Source organism: Salmo salar, chromosome ssa09, assembly GCF_905237065.1.
Source record: "Salmo salar chromosome ssa09, Ssal_v3.1, whole genome shotgun sequence".
Classification (NCBI taxonomy): domain Eukaryota; kingdom Metazoa; phylum Chordata; class Actinopteri; order Salmoniformes; family Salmonidae; genus Salmo; species Salmo salar.
The window spans coordinates 78,646,076-78,671,899 of NC_059450.1; the positions used below are offsets into that span (position 1 = coordinate 78,646,076).

A 25,824-nucleotide genomic window follows, 5' to 3' on the forward strand; every position below is an offset into this window, starting at 1 on the left:
ACAGACAGATTATTTTTCTTATAATTCACTGTATCACAATTCCAGTGGGTCAGAAGTTTACATACCCTAAGTTGACTGTGCCTTTAAACAGCTTGGAAATTCCAGAAAATGATGTCATCGCTTTAGAAGCTTCTGATAGGCTAATTTACATAATTTGAGTCAATTGGAGGTCTACCTGTGGATGTATTTCAAGGCCTACCTTCAAACTCAGTGCCCCTTTGCTTGACATCATGAGAAAATAAAAAGAAATCAGCCAAGACCTCTGAGTTTTTTGTTAGACCTCCACAAGTCTGGTTCATCCTTGGGAGCAATTTCCAGACACCTGAAGGTACCACGTTCATCTGTACAAACAATAGACGCAAGTATAAACACCATGGGACCACACAGCCGCCATACCGCTCAGGAAGGAGATGCGTTCTGTGTCCTAGAGATGAACGTACTTGTGCGAAAAGTGCAAATCAATCCCAGAACAACAGCAAAGGACCTTGTGAAGATGCTGGAGGAAACAGGTACAAAAGTATCTATATCCACAGTAAAACCAGTCCTATATCAACATAATCTGATAGGCCGCTCAGCAAGGAAGAAGCCACTGCTCCAAAACCGCCATAAAAAAGCCAGACTACGGTTTGCAGCTGCACATGGGGACAAAGATCGTACTTTTTGTAGAAATGTCCTCTGGTCTGATGAAACAAAAATAGAACTGTTTGGCCATAATGGCCATCGTTATGTTTGAGGAAAAGGGGAAGGCTTGCAAGCCGAAGAACACCATCCCAACCGTGAAGCACGGGGGTGGCAGCATCATGTGTGGGGGTGCTTTGCTGCAGGAGGGACTGGTGCACTACACAAAATAATGAGGTAGAAAAATGATGTGGATATATTGAAGCAACATCTCAAGACATCAATCAGGAAGTTAAAGCTTGGTCGCAAATGGGTCTTCCAAATGGACAAGCATACTCCCAAAGTTGTGGCAAAATGGCTTAAGGACAACAAAGTCAAGGTATTGGAGTGGCCATCACAAAGCCCTGACCTCAATCCCATAGAAAATTGGTGGGCAGAACTGAAAAAGTGTGTGCGAGCATGGAGGCCAAGAAAACCTGACTCAGTTACACCAGCTCTGTCAGGAGGAATGGGCCAAAATTCACCCAACTTATTGTGGGAAGCTTGAGGAAGGCTACCCGAAACATTTGACCCAAGTTAAACAATTTAAAGGCAATGCTACCAAATACTAATTGAGTGTATGTAAACTTCTGACCCACTGGGAATGTGATGAAATAAATATAAGCTGAAATAAATTATTCTCTCTCCTATTATTCTGACATTTCACATTCTTAAAATAAATAAATAAATAAATAAATATATATTAGTTTACATTTTTATATATATGCACAAAACAATTTAGGCAACAGGGATCTTGATCCAGGAGATGATTGAATGTCTCTGCTGTAACCAAGAAGCTTGATCTTGACATCCAATCACTTACCTAGCAAGTTAGCAAACCAAATGCATAACTGGAGCCCTAAGCTGGATAAATTTATTTGACACATCTTAGATTTCTTATACACTGAACAAAAGTCTAAACACAACATGTAAAGTGATTGGTCCCATGTTTCAGGAGATTAAATAAAAGATTGCAGACATTTCTCTCAAATGGACAAATTTGTTTACATCCCTGTTAGTGACCATTTCTCCTTTGCCAAGATAATCCCTCCACCTGACAGGTATGGCGTATCAAGAAGCTGATTAAACAGCATGATCATTCCACAGGTGCACCTTGTGCTGGGGATAATAAAAGGCCACTGTAATATGTGCAGTTTTGTCACACAACATAATGCCACAGATGTCTCAAGTTTTGAGGGGGCGTGCAATTAGAATGCATACTGCAGGAATGTCCACCAGAGCTGTTGCCAGAGAATTGAATGTTAATTTCTCTACCATAAGCAACCTCTAACTTTGTTTTTGAAAATTTGGTAGTACATCCAACTGGCCTCACATTCGCAGACCAAGTATATGGCGTTGTGTGGGCAAGTGGTTTGCTGATGTCAACATTGTGAACAGAGTTCCACATTGTGGAGGTGGGGTTATGGTATGGGCATACATAAGCTACAGACAACAAACACAATTGCAATTTATCAATGGCAATTTCAAATTACAGACGAAATCCTAAACCCATTGTCGTGCCATTCATCCCCCGCCATCACCTCATGTTTCAGCATGATAATGCACAGCCCCATGTCGCAAGGATCTGTACACAATTCCTGGAAGCTGAAAATGTCCCAGTTCTTCCATGGCCTGCATACTCACCAGACATGTCACCCATTGAGCATGTTTTGGATGCATTGGATCGACGTGTACGACAGCGTGTTCCAGTTCCCCCTAATATCCAATAACTTCGCACAGCCATTGAAGAGGAGCGGGACATCATTCCATAGGCCACAATCAACAGCATGATCAACTCTATGCGAAGGAGATGTGTTGCGCTGCATGAGGCAAATAGTGGTCACACCAGATACTGACTGATTTTCTGATCCACGCCCCTACCATATCTGTATTCCTAGTCATGTGAAATCAATAGATTAGGGCCTAATGAATTTATATTCATTGACTGATTTCCTTATGAAAGGGTATATTGCCCAACACCTACCCACTACTACAGTTCCTACCCCGCGGGCATGGGGGGGCCTTCTCCCATTCCCTACCCAAACACAGGCCTACTCGGTAGCTGCATCCCAAATGGCACCCTTTTCCCTATGGGCCCTGGTCAAATGTAGTGCACTAAATAGGGAATAGAGTACCATTCGTGACGCATCCAGTGAGCCCACATCTCAACACCAGGACGGGGCCCATCCATGTCTCTTTCTCAGAGCTGAGGGGACTGGGATACAGTAACGCCAACAGATCCAGTGGTTTGAACAGCGGCTGAGGTTCAGAAATCAATTTCCTCTCCCTGGCTGCTCTGTGATGATTCCCAACATACTGGAACTTTCTCAATATCTGACCTGAGAGGCACGCAAGTGACGACGCCTCTCCAGTAGAGGTCGACCGATTATGATTTTTCAACGCCGATACTAATACCGGTCATTGGAGGACCAAAAAAAAGCCGATACCGATTAATCGGCCGATTGTTTTTTGTTTATTTGTAATAATGACAATTACAATAATACTGAATGAACACTTTTATTTTAACTTAATATAATACAAACATAAAATCAATTTAGTCTCAAATAAATAATGAAACATGTTCAATATGGTTTAAATAATGCAAAAACAAAGTGTTGGAGAAGAAAGTAAAAGTGCAATATGTGCCATGTAAGAAAGCTAACTTTTAAGTTCCTTGCTCAGAACATGAGAACATATGAAAGCTGGTGGTTCATTTTAACATGAGTCTTCAATATTCCCAGGTAAGAAGTTTGAGGTTATAGTTATTATAGGAATTATAGGACTATTTCTCTCTATACGATTTGTATTTCATATACCTTTGACTATTGGATGTTCTTATAGGCACTTTAGTATTGCCAGTGTAACAGTATAGCTTCCGTCCCTCTCCTCGCTCCTACCTGGGCTCGAACCAGGAACACATCGACAACAGCCACCCTCGAAGCAGCGTTACCCATGCTGAGCAAGGCGAACAACTACTCCAAGTCTCAGAGCGAGTGACGTTTGAAACGCTATTAGCGCGCACCCGCTAACTAGCTAGCCATTTCACACCAGCCTAATCTTGGGAGTTGATAGGCTTGAAGTCATAAACAGCGCAATGCTTGAAGAGCTGCTGGCAAAACGCACGAAAGTGCTGTTTGAATGAATGCTTACGTGCCTGCTGCTGCCTACCACCGCTCAGTCAGACTGCTCTATCAAATCATAGACATAATTATAACATAATAACACACAGAAATATGAGCCTTTGGTCATTAATATGGTCGAATCCGGAAACTATCATCTCGAAAACCAAACGTTTTTCCTTTCAGTGATATACGGAACCTAACCGTATTTTATCTAATGGGTAGCATCCCTAAGTCTAAATATTCCTGTTACATTGCACAACCTTCAATGTTATGTCATAATTACGTAAAATTCTGACAAATTAGTTTGCAACAAGCCAAGCGGCCTAAACTGTTGCATATACCCTGACTCTGCGTGCAATGAATGCAGGAGAAACGACACAATTTCACCTGGTTAATATTGCCTGCTAACCTGGATTTCTTTTAGCTAAATATGCAGGTTTAAAAATATATACTTCTGTGTATTGATTTTAAGAAAGGCATTGATGTTTATGGTTAGGTACAGTCGTGCAACGATTGTGCTTTTTTCGCAAATGAGCTTTTGTTAAATCATCCCCCGTTTGGCGAAGTCGGCTGTCTTTGTTAGGAAGAAATAGTCTTCACAGTTCGCAACGAGCCAGGCAGCCCAAACTGCTGCAAATACCCTGACTCTGTTGCAAGAGAAGTGACACATTTTCCCTAGTTAAAAGAAATTCATGTTAGCAGGCAATATTAACTAAATATGCAGGTTTAAAAATATATACTTGTGTATTGATTTTAAGAAAGGCATTGATGTTTATGGTTGGAGCAACGTGTACCTAAGCGATTATATGCAACGCAGGACAGGCTAGATAAACTAGTAATATCATCAACCATGTGTAGTTAACTAGTGATTATGATTGATTGTTTTTTATAAGATAAGTTTAATGCTAGCTAGCAACTTACCTTGGCTTCTTACTGCATTCGCGTAACAGGCATGCTCCTCGTGGAGTGCAATGTAAAGCAGGTGGTTAGAGCGTTGGACTAGTTAACCGTAAGGTTGCAAGATTGAATCCCCGAGCTGACAAGGTAAAAATCTATGGTTCTGCCGCTGAACAAGGCGTTAACCCACCGTTCCTAGGCCGTCATTGAAAATAAGAATGTGTTCTTAACTGACTTGCCTAGTTAAATAAAGAAAAAAAAAAAAAGAATCGGCCAAATCGGCGACCAAAAATACCGATTTGCGATTGTTATGAAAACTTGAAATCGGCCCTAATTAATCGGCCATTCCAATTAATCGGTCGACCTCTACTCTCCAGTGCTGCTCTGTCGCTGCAGTGCTAGCCTAGCTTTAACCATGCCCGACCTCACTAATGCTCTTGTGGCTGAATGGAAGCAAGTCCCCGCAGCAATGTTCCAACATCTAGTGGAAAGCCTTCCCAGAAGAGTGGAGGCTGTTATAGCAGCAAAAGGGGGACCAACTCCATATTAATACCCATGATTTTGGAATGAGATGTTCGACGTGCAGGTGTCCATATACTTTTGGTCATGTAGTGTATTTAAATGATATTGAAATCAATTTCATGTTATTCAATTGAGTTTTATTTAGCTATTTGGCTACTTTATTTTGCTATTTTGCCTCAATATATTTCATGGTGTAGCCTAACATATATGCAATGATGTGCCAAATCTTGATTTAGTGCATTATTATAGGGTAAGCATTAGAATAAGCCTCAATATTTGCAGCCATAGGTGATAATATCTCTAGGAGCTGATCCGTCGTCAGTTTTGTGGAATAATTCTAATGTTAAGGTAAGATTTGAATGGAGAAAGCTGACCCAGAGTAGCGCTCCCTTTCTTTCGACGACACACTTAGCGAACATTCTCTCTGCATGGTGTTTTGGGAAACACATGTTACATCTTTGGCAGATGTAGGAAAGATGCATCGTTAAAACACTCATAAGCCTAAGTTCCATCGCTATTGGGAAACCGGGCCCTGGACTGTTTTTTGTTTTCTCAGCCTGACAGTAATTGTCACGTCTAAAAGATTCAGCATGGAACAAAACTGTGGATGGATCAGACATCTGCACTGAAACCCCAAGGGGATTGATGAATAAAACCAAGACTTCAGACTGTACTGTAAAACAAGATGTGCTGCCTTCAGAACAGGCCCAATAAACAATTTCAAAATCAATATTTTCCACAGACGCACATTCCCTTTGACCTTCTGTTTTCAGAACGGATCAATTGTAGAGGAGAAAAACAAAAAAGAATACGATTTTGAGAACACTATGACCCCTTTGACCACTGTGAGCAACGTGACCACTATGACCATTATGACCACTATGACCACTGTGACCACTATGACCACTATGACCACTATGACCACTATGACCACTGTGAGCAACGTGACCACTATGACCATTATGACCACTATGACCACTGTGACCACTATGACCACTATGACCACTATGACCACTGTGACCACTATGACCACTATGACCATTATGACCATTATGACCACTATGACCACTATGACCACTATGACCACTATGACCATTATGACCACTATGACCACTATGACCACTGTGACCACTATGACCACTATGACCATTATGACCATTATGACCATTATGACCACTATGACCACCTTGACCACTGTGACCACTATGACCACTATGACCATTATGACTACTGTGACCATTATGACCACTATGACCACTATGACCACTGTGACCATTATGACCACTATGACCATTATGACCACTATGACCATTATGACCACTGTGACCATTATGACCACTGTGACCACTATGACCATTATGACCACTATGACCATTATGACCACTGTGACCATTATGACCACTATGACCATTATGACCACTGTGACCATTATGACCACTGTGACCATTATGACCACTGTGACCACTGTGAGCAATGCCCTCTACCTGTCTGGAGACAACTTCCTCTACTGTACTAATGAATCTGGGCTGGAGAAGACAACCACTACCTCATGTTTCTCAACAATGTCAACAACTTATGCAAGTACATGGTATGATAAACCACTGATTTGTTATACCACTTCAAAATAAATCTGTTATTATTAAGGCTTTATTGTGTAATAACTACAGTACATAATTATTTTTGAGTGACGCCCACCACCTTCCTTAGACTATTCATGTGAAATAAAGAGATTCTGAATTACAGTGTGAAATACAAGAAACAATCTGCATTCATTCTCATTGCATGTAAACAATACATACAGTCAGTATGACCATGAAAATGAACACATTTGAAGGAAGTGTTTGGCTGGGTGATTAAAGTGTGCAGTATTACTGAACACACTTCTTGGTGTTCATATACACTGAGCTAACAAAACATTAGGAACACCTTCGTAATATTGAGTTATACACCCTTTTGCCCTCAGAACAGCCTCAATTCGTCGAGGCATGGACTCTACAAGGTGTCAAAAGCGTCCCACAGGGATGCTGGCCCATGTTGACTATAATGCTTCCCACAGTTGTGTCAAGTTTGCTGGATGTCCTTTTGGGTGGTGGACCATTCTTGATACACACAGGAAACCGTTGAGTATGAAAAACCCAGCAGCGTTGCAGTTCTTGACACACTCAAACCAGTGTGCCCTGCACATATGACCATACCCTGTTCAAAGACACTTAAATATTTTGTCTTGCCTATTCAGCCTCTGAATGACACACATACACAATCCATGTCTCAATTGTCACAAGGCTTAAAAATCCTTCTTTAACCTGTCTCCTCCCTTTCATCTACACTGATTGAAGTGGATTTAACAAGTGACATCAATAAGGGATCATAGCTTTCACCTGGATTAACCTGGTTAGTCTATGTCCTGGAAAGAGCAGGTGTTCCTACTGTTTTGTTCACTGAGCGTATGCGACATAGAAATCGTTGACCTGAAGAATGACAAGGAATTTGGAATATGTGTGAAGTCACTGTTCCTGTTATAGGTCTGAAAGTGTGCACTGCACTGCACACAGAAGAGGAAAGAAGAGGAAGAAGCTGTCTGGCCACTAATGGCCAACTCTGACATTGATCCATATAACAGAAAATATATATTAAATTCAGGTGAGATTTTGACATGCTGTGTACTAGATTAACAACAGAGTTGACAGTCTATCTTTTCAGTTTGGAACTATGCTAACAGCTGTTTAGGGATTGATATTAACAGACAACCTTCTTGCACTTTTGAATATAAGTGGACAAAAATTGTGTGACATTAAAAAAGCTTTTATCATGTCATGTATTCTTGATCTCTTTTATGTTACACTGGCTCTTGACTGGGTTACCTTCTTGTAAATCAAAGGCTTGTGCAACCTAAGATATTCACCCAACTGCTAGCTCACACTCTGAGTTGACACATCTGTGAGAATGTGGCTAGCACCACTCGCTTTGCCGATCAAGCTAATTTAAATCACCTCAATGTTTTTTTAAAGAACCACAAACCATCACTGAAGATTTCAGTGATGCTGATTTCAATAAGGAAGTGGACTCCACCCAAGAGTGTTAAAGATGCTTGTGTTTGTAAGCTACTACACAGTGCATTTGTGTCGCCGTTTCTCTCACTCGCTTTTCTTACTTAGTAGTTAGTACTTTCATTAGAGCTACACCAAGTTTCACACTAACATCTGCTGTCAGCTGTAGTTGTGTTACTATATACATTTTCCCTTTCAACTTCAATTAAATATTGAGAGGGTGCCATCATGCAACGGTTACAGTGTATATTTTCAATATGCTCCTTTGAATGTCAATCATTCCAACTGACAACACATCTGCAATTGTAATCATGGTCAAAGACAAGAATAGGAGAGTAGGTCTGACATAAACTACAAACCTTGTAGACTTGCCCATATGTTCCATTTCCAACCACTTCTACCAGCTCAAATATGCCTGCAGGATCCTGAAACAAGAGGACAACATTACATTACTTCACATGAATTGAAAGGGCACAAACATAATAAATAAAGTCATTTTGAAAGCACCTGATCAGAATAATGTTGGACCTTTAGGTCATCACTTAAACGGAATATTGCATGGCATGGCTCCCTACAAGTGTGTTTAATTTGTTCACACTTGTACCATGCCAACACCATATTTCTACTGCATTATTATTGTAACTTAGACAACTTTACTTTTTTTAACTCAAGTTATTTTACCCCCAACCATTCAGTTGCTTATGAAACAGTTGGACATCTGACAAACCAAAAACATATTCACTTCTGAAAGCAAAACATGTACAGAAAATTGCATCAATGGTTTCATAATATTGTGACAGGAAAGCTCAAACAATTTGTTACAACGTTGCTCACTTTTTGTTACAATGTAGCTGACGTTTCCTCAAATGAATAGACTACAGCTTGAAACTTTTCAACCAACATCGACTGCGAAAATGTTTACACAAAAGTCAACCTACATTTCAATGAATTAGACATTGGCACAACTAGAACTCACCCTCAAAGCAGAGAGGTCAATATTGTCCAAACTTCGTGTAGTACAGTCTCGCGCCATAGCTTTGGTGTTGTCGGACAACTGCAACTAGAAAGAGGACATGTACTTGATTTTCCTAAAGTTAACGGTTACACCGTGTCAGTTCATATTGTATATCTGCTTCTGCAGCGAGTCTCACTAGCGACCAACACAGGAAACGTCTCATCCAGCGAAACCCGGAATATGGTGAGGAAGCTAGCCCCCCCTACTCTCCCCAAGAAAACCAAATTCGAAAAGTTCACTTTCTCCTCTGTTCAACGCAACATGCGCAAAATAACGTGTTGATTGTTCATGCCTTCAGTTATTTTTATCTCCATATAGTTTTACCAATTACATAATATACAGTAGTAGCCTAAGCCTAAACATGTATTACTATAATAACAACATTGTAAGAAAACGTCAACATCTGCATTATGAGAGATTGCCAAATCCAAATATAGAATAGTGATCTTGGCCTGCAGAGGGAAGAAATGATTGTCCCCTACAAAATGATTTATTGATCACTCTTTCACTTTAACATTTATATTTCATGTTTCTAAATATGTTGTTACTCATTAGTTGACAAAATGGTTAGCAAAAAAACATAAACTGTGAAATAGCAAAAGTAATTTACAACAGATTTAGCTGTTAAAATCAGCTTCAGTGCATTGCTATGCTGTTCCTCCAGCTCCTTCCTGACTGGCATTGCTATTCTTAATGAGTGACTCACATGGTTAACGATGACTAGTCTCTGTGACTGTGTCATTCTCCACACAGTGTGACCGGTAGCAGGAGCAGCCCAGGGTCTGTGGCAGCTGACCCCTGAACAGGACCACTGTGTAAGGTCCCAGAGGGCCCATTCTCTAGCCAGGACACAGACAATGCGGAACCATTATGAATTAGCAGAGAGTAATGTCTTATGTTATAAAGACATTCTTCTGTAAAGTTGAATTAGAGAATGAAAGAGAGTATGAGAGAGCAGGTTCTGTGTGTCTTAGAGTTTAAACATGGATGTTTTCACATACAGGGGTTCTAGCATTGTGGGAGTGAGTTTGACATTTATATTTTTATGGAGCCACCCCATTGCCTCTCTCTCTCCACTGCAGCCACCACATTGCCTCTCTCTCCACTGCAGCCACCCCATTGCCTCTCTCTCCACTGCAGCCACCACATTGCCTCTCTCTCCACTGCAGCCTCCCCATTGCCTCTCTCCCCACTGCAGCCACCGCATTGCCTCTCTCTCCACTGCAGCCACCACATTGCCTCTCTCTCCACTGCAGCCACCTCATTGCCTCTCTCTCCACTGCAGCCACCACATTGTCTCTCGCTCCACTGTAGACACCTATTGCGTCTCTCTCCACTGCAGCCCCCCCCCCCATTGCCTCTCTCTCCACTGCACATAAAGCAACTGAAGTAGTACAACAATGCATTCCTGTAAAAATAAAAACACACTTCTACCATTCATTTCTCTATGAGTGGCATACTGCAATGATTCACAGGTTCTGGCAACCTTTCTGACTAACTCCAAAGCAAATCTTAGGGGGGTGCATGGGGGGAGGGTTAGGAGAATGGTCTGTATTCAAACGCCTCTTGAACTTCAGCCAGATGGTTCAACTTCTGCCAGTTGCTCTCATAATACAAACAGCCAACATATGCTGGCCCTGAGATTTTTCAACTGAGTGCCTGCCCCTGCCTGGATACAGACAGACAGACAGTGTAGTTATGATTTTTTTCCCCTGTTGTATTTGACAACTCTTCCACTGTTCAGCCACATGCCACATGCCACCAGTCTTAAACTGTCTCATAACCTATGACTTTTCACTGTTCAGTTTGCTACTGATGTGTCATAGATTACCAGTTATTCTAACATGGTTTCACTTGGTTGTGTCATGTTTGAGAGGATCCATTATTCTAGCATGGTTTCACTTGGATGTGTCATGTTTGATAGGACCCACTTTTCAACATGGTTTCACTTGGATGTGTCATGTTTGAGAGGACCCACTATTCCACATGGTTTCACTTTGCTGTCAAGTTTGAGAGGAGCCATTACTCTACATGGTTTCACTTGGATGTGCCATGTTTGAGTGGACCCATTATTCTACATGGTTTCACTTGGATGGGTCATGTTTGAGAGGACCCTTTATTCTACATGGTTTCACTTGGATGTGCAATGTTTGAGAGGACCCGTTATTATAGCACGGTTTTAATTGGATGTGTCATGTTTGAGAGGACCATTATTCTACATGGTTTAACTTGGCTGTCATGTTTGAGAGGAGACATTACTCTACATGGTTTCACTTGGGTGTGTTATGTTTGAGAGGACCCATTATTCTACATGGTTTCACTTGGATGTATCATGTTTGAGAGGAGCCATTATTCTACATGGTTTCACTTGGATGTGTCATGTTTGAGAGGAGCCATTACTCTACATGGTTTCACTTGGATGGGTCATGTTTGAGAGGATTCATTGTTCCAGCATGGTTTCACTTGGATGTGTCATGTATGAGAAGACTAATTGTTCTACATGGTTTCACTTCATTTCATCTTTGAGAGGAGCCATTGTTCTACATGGTTTCACATTGATGTGTCATGTTTGAGAGGAGCCATTACTCTACATGGTTTCACTTGGATGTGTCGTGTTTGAGAGGATTCATTTTGCCAGCATGGTTTCACTTGGATGGGTCATATTTGTGAGGACACATTATTTTAGCACGGTTTCACTTGGATGTGCCTGGTTTGAGAGGACCCATTATTCTACACGGTTTCACTTGGATGGGTCAAGTTTGAGAGGACCCACTTTTCTACATGGTTTCACTTGGATGTGTAATGTTTGAGAGGACCCATTATTCTACATGGTTTCAATTGGACGTCATGTTTAAAAGGGCCAATTATTCAACATAGTTTCACTTGGATGTGTCATGTTTGAGAGGAGAAATGATTCCAAATGGCTTCACTTTGATGGGTCATGTTTGAGAGGACACATTATTGTACATGGTTTCACTTGGATGTGTCATGTTTGGGAGGATCCATTGTTCCAGCATGGTTTCACTTGGATGGGTCATATTTGAGAGGATCCATTATTCTAGCATGGTATCAATTGGATGTGTCATGTTTGAGAGGACCCATTACTCTAGCACTGTTTCACTTGGATATGTCATGTTAGAGAGGAGCCAATATTCTACATGGTTTCACTTGGATGTGTCATGTTTTAGAGGATCCATTATTCTACATGGTTTCACTTGGATGTGTTACGTTTGAGAGGACACAGTTATTCTACATGGTTTCACTTGGCTGTATCATGTTTGAGAGGATCCATTATTCTAGCACAGTTTCACTTGGATGGGTTGTTTGAGAATATCCATTGTTATAGCATAGTTTCACTTGGATGGGTCACATTTGAGAGCATCCATTATTCTACATGGGTTCACTTGGATGTGTCATGTTTGAGAGGACCCATTATTAATGCACGGTTTAAATTGGATGTGTCATGTTAGAGAGGACCCAATATTCTACATGGTTTCACTTGGATGTGTTTCGTTTGAGAGGACACAGTTATTCTACATGGTTTCACTTGGCTGTATCATGTTTGAGAGGATCCATTGTTGCAGCATGGTTTCACTTGGATGGGTCATAATTCAGAGGACTAATTATTCTAGCACGGTTTCACTTGCATGTGCTATGTTTGAGAGGACTCAGTTATTCTACATGGTTTTAAAAGGATGGGTCGTGTTTGAGAGGACCCATTATTCTTCATGGTTTCACTTGGATGTCATGTTTGAGAGGACACATTATTCAAGCACGGATTCAACTGGATGTGTCATGTTTGAGAGGATCCATTATTCTACATGGTTTCACTTGGATGTGTTACGTTTGAGAGGACTCTGCTATTCTATATAGTTTCACTTGGCTGTATCATGTTTGAGAGGAGCCATTATTCTACATGGTTTCACTTGGATGGGCCATATTTGAGAGGATCCATCGTTCCAGCATGGTTTCACTTGGATGGGTCATATTTGAGTGCATCTATTATTCTAGCTTGATTTCACTTGGATGTGTCATGTTTGAGAGGACCCATTAATCTAGCACGGTTTCAATTGGATGTGTCATGTTTGAGAGGATCCATTATTCTACATGGTTTCACTTGGATGTGTTACGTTTGAGAGGACACTGCTTTTCTACATAGTTTCACTTGGCTGTATCATGTTTGAGAGGAGCCATTATTATACATGGTTTCAGATGGATGGGCCATATTTGAGAGAACCCATTATTCTACATGGTTTCACTTGGATGGGTCATGTTTGAAAGGAGCCATTACTATAAATGGTTTCACCTTGATGTGTCATGTTTGAGAGGATCCATTGTTCCAGCATGGTTTCACTTGGATGGGTCATATTTGAGAGGACTCATTATTCTAGCACTGTTTCACTTGCATGTGTCATGTTTGAGAGGACCCATTATTCTACATGGTTTTACTTGGATATCATGTTTGAGAGGACCCATTATTCTACATGGTTTCACTTGGATGTTTCATGTTTGAGAGGACAAAGTTATTCTAAATGGTTTCACATGGATATATCATGTTTGAGAGGACACCGTTATAGTACATGGTTTCACTTGGATGTATCATGTTTGAGAGGAGCCATTACTCTACATGCTTCCACTTGGATGTGTCATGTTTGAGAGGATCCATTGTTACAGCGTGGTTTCACTTGGATGGGTCATATTTGAGTGGATGCATTATTTTAGCATGGTTTCACTTGGATGTGTCATGTTTGAGAGGATCCATTGTTCCAGCGTGGTTTCAATTGGATGCTTCATTTTTGAGAGGACCCATTACTCTACATGGTTTCACTTGGATGTGCCATATTTTAGAGGAGCCATTATTCTACATGGTTTCACTTGGATGCGTCATGTTTGAGAGGACCCATTATTCTACATGGTCTGACTTGGATGTGCTATATTTGAGAGGACCCTTTATTCTACATGGTTTCACTTGGATGTGTAATTTTTGAGGGGAGACATTCCTCTACATGGTTTCACTTGGATGGGTCATGTTTGAGGAGACCCATTATTCTACATGGTTTCACTTGGATGGGTCATGTTTGAGAGCATATATTATTCTAGCTTGGTTTCACTTGGATTGGCCATATTTGAGAGGATCCATTATTCTTGCATGGTTTCACTTGGATGTGTCATGTTTGAGAAGACCCATTACTCTAGTACGGTTTCACTTGGATGGTTCATATTTGAGAGCATCTATTATTCTAGCTTGGTTTCACTTGGATGGTTCAAATTTGAGACGATCTATTATTCTTGCATGGTTTCACTTGGATGTGCATGTTTGAGAAGACCCATTACTCTAGTACGGTTTCACTTGGATGTGTCATGTTTGAGAAGACCCATGATTCTACATGGTCTCACTTGGATGGGTCAAGTTTGCGAGGACCCACTTTTCTAAATGCTTTCACTTGCATGTGTCGTGTTTGAGAGGAGCCATTATTCTACATGGTTTCACTTGGATGGGTCATGTTTGAGAGGACCCATTATTCTACATGGTCTCACTTGGATGTGCTATGTTTGAGAGGACCCTTTACTCTACATGGTTTCACTTGGATGTGTCATTTTTGAGAGGAGACATTCCTCTACATGGTTTCACTTGGATATGTCATGTTTGAGAGGATCCCTGGTTCCAGCATGGTTTCACTTGGATGGGTCATATTTGAGAGCATCTATTATTCTAGCTTGATTTCACTTGGGTGTGTCATGTTTGAGAGGACACATTATTCTAGCACGGATTCAGTTGGATGTGTCATGTTTGAGAGGATCCATTAATCTACATGGTCTCACTTGGATGTGTTACGTTTGAGAGGACACAGTTAATCTACATGGTTTCACTTGTATGTATCATCTTTGAGAGGACACAGTTATTCTACATGGTTTTACTTGGATGTATCATGTTTGAGAGGAGCCATTATTCTACATGGTTTCACTTGGATGTGTCATGTTTGAGAGGAGCCATTATTCTACATGGTTTCACTTGGAAATGTCATGTTTGAGAGGGTCCTTTGTTACAGCATGGTTTCACTTGGATGGGTCATATTTGAGTGGATCCATTACTGTAGCATGGTTTTACTTGGATGTGTCATGTTTGAGAGGGTCCTTTGTTACAGCATGGTTTCACTTGGATGTGGCATATTTGAGTGGATCCATTATTTTAGCATGGTTTCACTTGGATGGGTCATATTTGAGTGGATCCATTATTTTAGCATGGTTTCACTTGGGTGTGTCATGTTTGAGCGGATCCATTGTTCCAGCGTGGTTTTAATTGGATGTGTCATGTTTGAGAAGACCCATTACTCTAGTACGGTTTCATTTGGATGTGTCATGTTTGAGAAGACCCATGATTGTACATGGTCTCACTTGGATGGGTCAAGATTGAGAGGACCCACTTTTCTAAATGCTTTCACATGCATGTGTCATGTTTGAGAGGAGCCATTATTCTACATGGTTTCACTTGGAAGTGCCATGTATGAGAGGACCCATTATTCTACATGGTTTCACCTGGATGCGTCACGTTTGAGAGGACACAGTTAACCTACATGGTTTCACTTGTATGTATCATCTTTGAGAGGACACAGTTATTATACATGGTTTTACTTGGATGTATCATGTTTGAGAGGAGCCATTATTCTACATGTTTTCACTTGGATGTGTCATGTTTGAGAGGAGCCATTATTCTACATGGTTTCACTTGGATGTGTCATGTTTGAGAGGGTCCTTTGTTACAGCATGGTTTCACTTGGATGGGTCATATTTGAGTGGATCCATTATTTTAGCATGGTTTCACTTGGATGTGTCATATTTGAGAGCATCTATTATTCCAGCTTGATTTCACATGCATGTGTCATGTTTGAGAGGAGCCATTATTCTACATGGTTTCACTTGGAAGTGCCATGTATGAGAGGACCCTTTATTCTACATGGTTTCACTTGGATGTGTCATGTTTGAGAGGATCCATTGTTCCAGCATGGTTTCACTTGGATGGGTCATATTTGAGAGCATCTATTATTCTAGCTTGATTTCACTTGGATGTGTCATGTTTGAGAGGACCCATTATTGTAGCATGGTTTCACTTGGATGGGTCATGTTTGAGAGGATCCATTATTCTTCATGTTTTCACTTGGATGTGCTATGCTTGAGAGGACCCTTTATTCTACATGGTTTCACTTGGATGTGTCATTTTTGAGAGGATCCATTACTCTACATAGTTTCACTTGGATGTGTCATGTTTGAGAGGATCCATTGTTCCAGCACGGTTTCACTTGGATGGGTCATATTTGAGAGCATCTATTAATCCAGATTCGTTTCACTTGGATGTGTCATGTTTGAGAGTACCCATTATTCTAGCAGGTTTCAATTGGATGTGTCATGTTTGAGAGGACCCGTTATTATAGCACGGTTTTAATTGGATGTGTCATGTTTGAGAGGACCATTATTCTACATGGTTTCACTTGGATGTGTTAAGTTTGAGAGGACTCTGCTATTCTACATAGTTTCACTTGGCTGTACCATGTTTGAGAGGAGCCATTATTCTACATGGTTTCACTAGGATGGGCCATATTTGAGAGGACCCATTATTCTTACATGGTTTCACTTTGATGTGTCATGTTTGAGAGGATCCATTGTTCCAGCATGGTTTCACTTGGATGTGTCATATTTGAGAGCATCTATTATTCCAGCTTCATTTCACTTGAATGTGTCATGTTTGAGAGGACCCTTTATTCTAGCACGGTTTGAATTGGATGTGTCATGTTTGAGAGGATCTATTATTCTACATGGTATGACTTGGATGTGTTACGTTTGAGAGGAGCCATTACTATAAATGGTTTCACTTGGATGTGTCAAGTTTGAGAGGATCCATTGTTCCAGCATGGTTTCACTTGGATGGGTCATATTAGAGAGGACTCATTATTACAGCACTGTTTCACTTGCATGTGTCATGTTTGAGAGGACCCATTATTCTACATGGTTTCACTTGGATGTGTTACGTTTGAGAGGACTCTGCTTTTCTACATAGTTTCACTTGGATGTGTCATGTTTGAGAGGATCCATTGTTACAGCGTGGTTTCACTTGGATGGATCATATTTGAGTGGATCCATTATTTTAGCATGGTTTCACTTGGATGGGTCATGTTTGAGAGGATCCATTATTCTTCAGGTGTTTTCACTTGGATGTGCTATGCTTGAGAGGACCCTTTATTCAACATGGTCTCACTTGGATGTGTCATTTTTGAGAGGATCCATTACTCTACATAGTTTCACTTGGATGTGTCATGTTTGAGAGGATCCATTGTTCCAGCACGGTTTCACTTGGATGGGTCATATTTGAGAGCATCTATTAATCCAGATTCGTTTCACTTGGATGTGTCATGTTTGAGAGGACCCATTATTCTAGCAGGTTTCAATTGGATGTGTCATGTTTGAGAGGACCCGTTATTATAGCACGGTTTTAATTGGATGTGTCATGTTTGAGAGGACCATTATTCTACATGGTTTCACTTGGATGTGTTAAGTTTGAGAGGACTCTGCTATTCTACATAGTTTCACTTGGCTGTACCATGTTTGAGAGGAGCCATTATTCTACATGGTTTCACTAGGATGGGCCATATTTGAGAGGACCCATTATTCTTACATGGTTTCACTTGGATGTGTCATGTTTGAGAGGATCCATTGTTCCAGCATGGTTTCACTTGGATGTGTCATATTTGAGAGCATCTATTATTCCAGCTTCGTTTCACTTGAATGTGTCATGTTTGAGAGGACCCTTTATTCTAGCACGGTTTCAATTGGATGTGTCATGTTTGAGAGGATCCATTATTCTACATGGTATGACTTGGATGTGTTACGTTTGAGAGGAGCCATTACTATAAATGGTTTCACTTGGATGTGTCAAGTTTGAGAGGATCCATTGTTCCAGCATGGTTTCACTTGGATGGGTCATATTTGAGAGGACTCATTATTATAGCATGGTTTCACTTGGATGTGTCATGTTTGAGAGGACCCATTATTCTACATGGTTTCACTTGGATGTGTTATGTTTGAGAGGACTCTGCTTTTCTACATAGTTTCACTTGGATGTGTCATGTTTGAGAGGATCCATTGTTCCAGCGTGGTTTCACTTGGATGGGATCATATTTGAGAGGATCCATTAATCTAGCTTGGTTTTACTTGGATGGGTCATGTTTGAGAGGATCCATTATTCTTCATGTTTTCACTTGGATGTGCTATGCTTGAGAGGACCCTTTATTCTACATGGTTTCACTTGGATGTGTCATTTTTGAGAGGATCCATTACTCTACATAGTTTCACTTGGATGTGTCATGTTTGAGAGGATCCATTGTTCCAGCACGGTTTCACTTGGATGGGTCATATTTGAGAGCATCTATTAATCCAGATTCGTTTCACTTGGATGTGTCATGTTTGAGAGTACCCATTATTCTAGCAGGTTTCAATTGGATGTGTCATGTTTGAGAGGACCCGTTATTATAGCACGGTTTTAATTGGATGTGTCATGTTTGAGAGGACCATTATTCTACATGGTTTCACTTAGATGTCATGTTTGAGAGGACCCATTATTCTACATGGTTTCACTTGAATGGGTCAAGTTTGAGAGGACCCATTATTCTACATGGTTTCACTTGGATGTGCTATGTTTGAGAGGATCCATTACTCTACATAGTTTCACTTGGATGTGTCATGTTTGAGAGGACCATTATTCTACATGGTTTCACTTGGATGTGTTAAGTTTGAGAGGACTCTGCTATTCTACATAGTTTCACTTGGCTGTACCATGTTTGAGAGGAGCCATTATTCTACATGGTTTCACTAGGATGGGCCATATTTGAGAGGACCCATTATTCTTACATGGTTTCACTTTGATGTGTCATGTTTGAGAGGATCCATTGTTCCAGCATGGTTTCACTTGGATGTGTCATATTTGAGAGCATCTATTATTCCAGCTTCATTTCACTTGAATGTGTCATGTTTGAGAGGACCCTTTATTCTAGCACGGTTTCAATTGGATGTGTCATGTTTGAGAGGATCCATTATTCTACATGGTATGACTTGGATGTGTTACGTTTGAGAGGAGCCATTACTATAAATGGTTTCACTTGGATGTGTCAAGTTTGAGAGGATCCATTGTTCCAGCATGGTTTCACTTGGATGGGTCATATTAGAGAGGACTCATTATTCTAGCACTGTTTCACTTGCATGTGTCATGTTTGAGAGGACCCATTATTCTACATGGTTTCACTTGGATGTGTTACGTTTGAGAGGACTCTGCTTTTCTACATAGTTTCACTTGGATGTGTCATGTTTGAGAGGATCCATTGTTACAGCGTGGTTTCACTTGGATGGATCATATTTGAGTGGATCCATTATTCTAGCATGGTTTCACTTGGATGTGTCATGTTTGAGAGGATCCATTATTCTTCATGTTTTCACTTGGATGTGCTATGCTTGAGAGGACCCTTTATTCTACATGGTTTCACTTGGATGTGTCATGTTTGAGAGGATCCATTACTCTACATGGTTTCACTTGGATGGGTCATCTTTGAGTGGATCCATTATTTTAGCATGGTTTCATATTTGAGAGCATCTATTAATCCAGATTCGTTTCACTTGGATGTGTCATGTTTGAGAGTACCCATTATTCTAGCAGGTTTCAATTGGATGTGTCATGTTTGAGAGGACCCGTTATTATAGCACGGTTTTAATTGGATGTGTCATGTTTGAGAGGACCATTATTCTACATGGTTTCACTTAGATGTCATGTTTGAGAGGACCCATTATTCTACATGGTTTCACTTGGATGGGTCAAGTTTGAGAGGACCCATTATTCTACATGGTTTCACTTGGATGTGCTATGTTTGAGAGGATCCATTACTCTACATAGTTTCACTTGGATGTGTCATGTTTGAGAGGATCCATTGTTCCAGCAAGGTTTCACTTGGATGGGTCATATTTGAGAGGATCCATTAATCTAGCTTGGTTTTACTTGGATTGGTCATGTTTGAGAGGACCCATTATTCTACATGGTTTCACTTGGAAGTGCCATGTATGAGAGGACCCATTATTCTACATGGTTTCACTTGGATGTGTCAGGTTTGAGAGGACACAGTTATTCTACATTGTTTCACTTGGATGTATCATGTTTGAGAGGAGCCATTATTCTACATGGTTTTACTTGGATGTGTCATGTTTGAGAGGATCCATTGTTCCAGCATGGTTTCACTTGGATGGGTTATATTTGAGAGCATCTATTATTCTAGCTTGTTTTCACTTGGGTGTGTCATGTTTGAGAGGATCCTTTGTTACAGCATGGTTTCACTTGGATGGGTCATATTTGAGTGGATCCATTATTTTAGCATGGTTTCACTTGGATGTGTCATGTTTGAGAGGATCCATTGTTCCAGCATGGTTTCAATTGGTTTTGTCATGTTTGAGAGGACCCATTATTCTACATGGTTTCACTTGGATGGGTCATGTTTGAGAGGACCCATTATTCTACATGGTCTCACTTGGATGTGCTATGTTTGAGAGGACCCTTTACTCTACATGGTTTCACTTGGATGTGTCATTTTTGAGAGGAGACATTCCTCTACATGGTTTCACTTGGATGTGTCATGTTTGAGAGGATCCATTGTTCCAGCATGGTTTCACTTGGATGGGTTATATTTGAGAGCATCTATTATTCTAGCTTGATTTCACTTGGGTGTGTCATGTTTGAGAGGACACATTATTCTAGCACGGATTCTATTGGATGTGTCATGTTTGAGAGGATCCATTATTCTACATGGTTTCACTTGGATGTGTTACGTTTGAGGGGACTCTGCTATTCTACATAGTTTCACTTGGCTGTATCATGTTTGAGAGGAGCCATTATTCTACATGGTTTCACTTGGATGGGCCATATTTGAGAGGATCCATTGTTCCAGAATGGTTTCACTTGGATGGGTCATATTTGAGTGCATCTATTATTCTAGCTTGATTTCACTTGGATGTGTCATGTTTGAGAGGAACCATTAATCTAGCACGGTTTCAATTGGATGTGTCATGTTTGAGAGGTTCCATTACTCTACATGGTTTCACTTGGATGTGTTACGTTTGAGAGGAGCCATTACTATAAATGGTTTCACTTGGATGTGTCAAGTTTGAGAGGATCCATTGTTCCAGCATGGTTTCACTTGGATGGGTCATATTAGAGAGGATTCATTATTATAGCACTGTTTCACTTGCATGTGTCATGTTTGAGAGGACCCATTATTCTACATGGTTTCACTTGGATGTGTTACGTTTGAGAGGACTCTGCTTTTCTACATAGTTTCACTTGGATGTGTCATGTTTGAGAGGATCCATTGTTACAGCGTGGTTTCACTTGGATGGATCATATTTGAGTGGATCCATTATTTTAGCATGGTTTCACTTGGATGGGTCATGTTTGAGAGGATCCATTATTCTTCATGTTTTCACTTGGATGTGCTATGCTTTAGAGGACCCTTTATTCTACATGGTTTCACTTGGATGTGTCATTTTTGAGAGGATCCATTACTCTACATAGTTTCACTTGGATGTGTCATGTTTGAGAGGATCCATTGTTCCAGCACGGTTTCACTTGGATGGGTCATATTTGAGAGCATCTATTAATCCAGATTCGTTTCACTTGGATGTGTCATGTTTGAGAGTACCCATTATTCTAGCAGGTTTCAATTGGATGTGTCATGTTTGAGAGGACCCGTTATTATAGCACGGTTTTAATTGGATGTGTCATGTTTGAGAGGACCATTATTCTACATGGTTTCACTTGGATGTGTTAAGTTTGAGAGGACTCTGCTATTCTACATAGTTTCACTTGGCTGTACCATGTTTGAGAGGAGCCATTATTCTACATGGTTTCACTAGGATGGGCCATATTTGAGAGGACCCATTATTCTTACATGGTTTCACTTTGATGTGTCATGTTTGAGAGGATCCATTGTTCCAGCATGGTTTCACTTGGATGTGTCATATTTGAGAGCATCTATTATTCCAGCTTCATTTCACTTGAATGTGTCATGTTTGAGAGGACCCTTTATTCTAGCACGGTTTCAATTGGATGTGTCATGTTTGAGAGGATCCATTATTCTACATGGTATGACTTGGATGTGTTACGTTTGAGAGGAGCCATTACTATAAATGGTTTCACTTGGATGTGTCAAGTTTGAGAGGATCCATTGTTCCAGCATGGTTTCACTTGGATGGGTCATATTAGAGAGGACTCATTATTATAGCACTGTTTCACTTGCATGTGTCATGTTTGAGAGGACCCATTATTCTACATGGTTTCACTTGGATGTGTTACGTTTGAGAGGACTCTGCTTTTCTACATAGTTTCACTTGGATGTGTCATGTTTGAGAGGATCCATTGTTACAGCGTGGTTTCACTTGGATGGATCATATTTGAGTGGATCCATTATTTTAGCATGGTTTCACTTGGATGGGTCATGTTTGAGAGGATCCATTATTCTTCATGTTTTCACTTGGATGTGCTATGCTTGAGAGGACCCTTTATTCTACATGGTTTCACTTGGATGTGTCATTTTTGAGAGGATCCATTACTCTACATAGTTTCACTTGGATGTGTCATGTTTGAGAGGATCCATTGTTCCAGCACGGTTTCACTTGGATGGGTCATATTTGAGAGCATCTATTAATCCAGATTCGTTTCACTTGGATGTGTCATGTTTGAGAGTACCCATTATTCTAGCAGGTTTCAATTGGATGTGTCATGTTTGAGAGGACCCGTTATTATAGCACGGTTTTAATTGGATGTGTCATGTTTGAGAGGACCATTATTCTACATGGTTTCACTTAGATGTCATGTTTGAGAGGACCCATTATTCTACATGGTTTCACTTGAATGGGTCAAGTTTGAGAGGACCCATTATTCTACATGGTCTCACTTGGATGTGCTATGTTTGAGAGGACCCTTTATTCTACATGGTTTCACTTGGATGGGTAATTTGTGAGAGGATCCATTACTCTACATAGTTTCACTTGGATGTGTCATGTTTGAGAGGATCCATTGTTCCAGCAAGTTTTCACTTGGATGGGTCATATTTGAGAGGATCCATTAATCTAGCTTGGTTTTACTTGGATTGGTCATGTTTGAGAGGACCCATTATTCTACATGGTTTCACTTGGAAGTGCCATGTATGAGAGGACCCATTATTCTACATGGTTTCACTTGGATGTGTCATGTTTGAGAGGACACAGTTATTCTACATTGTTTCACTTGGATGTATCATGTTTGAGAGGAGCCATTATTCTACATGGTTTTACTTGGATGTGTCATGTTTGAGAGGATCCATTGTTCCAGCATGGTTTCACTTGTATGGGTTATATTTGAGAGCATCTATTATTCTAGCTTGATTTCACTTGGGTGTGTCATGTTTGAGAGGATCCTTTGTTACAGCATGGTTTCACTTGGATGGGTCATATTTGAGTGGATCCATTATTTTAGCATGGTTTCACTTGGATGTGTCATGTTTGAGAGGATCCATTGTTCCAGCATGGTTTCAATTGGTTGTGTCATGTTTGAGAGGACCCATTATTCTACATGGTTTCACTTGGATGGGTCATGTTTGAGAGGACCCATTATTCTACATGGTCTCACTTGGATGTGCTATGTTTGAGAGGACCCTTTACTCTACATGGTTTCACTTGGATGTGTCATTTTTGAGAGGAGACATTCCTCTACATGGTTTCACTTGGATGTGTCATGTTTGAGAGGATCCATTGTTCCAGCATGGTTTCACTTGGATGGGTTATATTTGAGAGCATCTATTATTCTAGCTTGATTTCACTTGAGTGTGTCATGTTTGAGAGGACACATTATTCTAGCACGGATTCTATTGGATGTGTCATGTTTGAGAGGATCCATTATTCTACATGGTTTCACTTGGATGTGTTACGTTTGAGGGGACTCTGCTATTCTACATAGTTTCACTTGGCTGTATCATGTTTGAGAGGAGCCATTATTCTACATGGTTTCACTTGGATGGGCCATATTTGAGAGGATCCATTGTTCCAGAATGGTTTCACTTGGATGGATCATATTTGAGTGCATCTATTATTCTAGCTTGATTTCACTTGGATGTGTCATGTTTGAGAGGAACCATTAATCTAGCACGGTTTCAATTGGATGTGTCATGTTTGAGAGGTTCCATTATTCTACATGGTTTCACTTGGATGTGTTACGTTTGAGAGGAGCCATTACTAGAAATGGTTTCACTTGGATGTGTCAAGTTTGAGAGGATCCATTGTTCCAGCATGGTTTGACTTGGATGGGTCATATTAGAGAGGACTCATTATTATAGCACTGTTTCACTTGCATGTGTCATGTTTGAGAGGACCCATTATTCTACATGGTTTCACTTGGATGTGTTACGTTTGAGAGGACTCTGCTTTTCTACATAGTTTCACTTGGATGTGTCATGTTTGAGAGGATCCATTGTTACAGCGTGGTTTCACTTGGATGGATCATATTTGAGTGGATCCATTATTTTAGCATGGTTTCACTTGGATGTGTCATGTTTGAGAGGATCCATTGTTCCAGCGTGGTTTCAATTGGATGTGTCATGTTTGAGAGGACCCATTATTCAACATGGTCTCACTTGGATGTGCTATGTTTGAGAGGACCTTTTATACTACATGGTTTCACTTGGATGGGTAATTTTTGAGAGGATCCATTGCTCTACATAGTTTCACTTGGATGTGTCATGTTTGAGAGGATCCATTGTTCCAGCAAGGTTTCACTTGGATGGGTCATGTTTGAGAGGATCCATTAATCTAGCTTGGTTTTACTTGGATGGGTCATGTTTGAGAGGATCCATTATTCTTCATGTTTTCACTTGGATGTGCTATGCTTGAGAGGACCCTTTATTCTACATGGTTTCACTTGGATGTGTCATTTTTGAGAGGATCCATTACTCTACATAGTTTCACTTGGATGTGTCATGTTTGAGAGGATCCATTGTTCCAGCACGGTTTCAATTGGATGGGTCATATTTGAGAGCATCTATTAATCCAGATTCGTTTCACTTGGATGTGTCATGTTTGGGAGGATCCATTGTTCCAGCAAGGTTTCACTTGGATGGGTCATATTTGAGAGCATCCATTAATCTAGCTTGGTTTTACTTGGATTGGTCATGTTTGAGAGGACCCATTATTCTACATGGTTTCACTTGGAAGTGCCATGTATGAGAGGACCCATTATTCTACATGGTTTCACTTGGATGTGTCAGGTTTGAGAGGACACAGTTATTCTACATTGTTTCACTTGGATGTATCATGTTTGAGAGGAGCCATTATTCTACATGGTTTTACTTGGATGTGTCATGTTTGAGAGGATCCATTGTTCCAGCATGGTTTCACTTGGATGGGTTATATTTGAGAGCATCTATTATTCTAGCTTGATTTCACTTGGGTGTGTCATGTTTGAGAGGATCCTTTGTTACAGCATGGTTTCACTTGGATGGGTCATATT

The 25,824-nt window shown here is 40.5% G+C and overlaps 1 protein-coding gene across 14 annotated transcripts in view; it reads right to left on the reverse strand.

Moving 5' to 3' along the window:
• Window positions 1-9,423, reverse strand: part of LOC106611981 (mitogen-activated protein kinase kinase kinase kinase 4) — a 144,199-nt gene extending 134,776 nt beyond the window's left edge. For all 14 annotated transcript variants that reach the window (XR_006771060.1, XR_001330197.2, XR_006771061.1 and 11 more), the window contains exons 1-2: window positions 9,222-9,423; window positions 8,605-8,670 (exon numbers count right to left, since the gene is read on the reverse strand). Coding sequence is in view for 11 of the 14 variants with exons in the window: in XM_045724060.1 (XP_045580016.1) it covers window positions 8,605-8,670; window positions 9,222-9,278 (123 nt within the window). In the remaining 3 variants the exon portion in view is untranslated. The remainder of the gene's footprint in view (window positions 1-8,604; window positions 8,671-9,221) is intronic.
• Window positions 9,424-25,824: the final 16,401 nt, after the last annotated feature.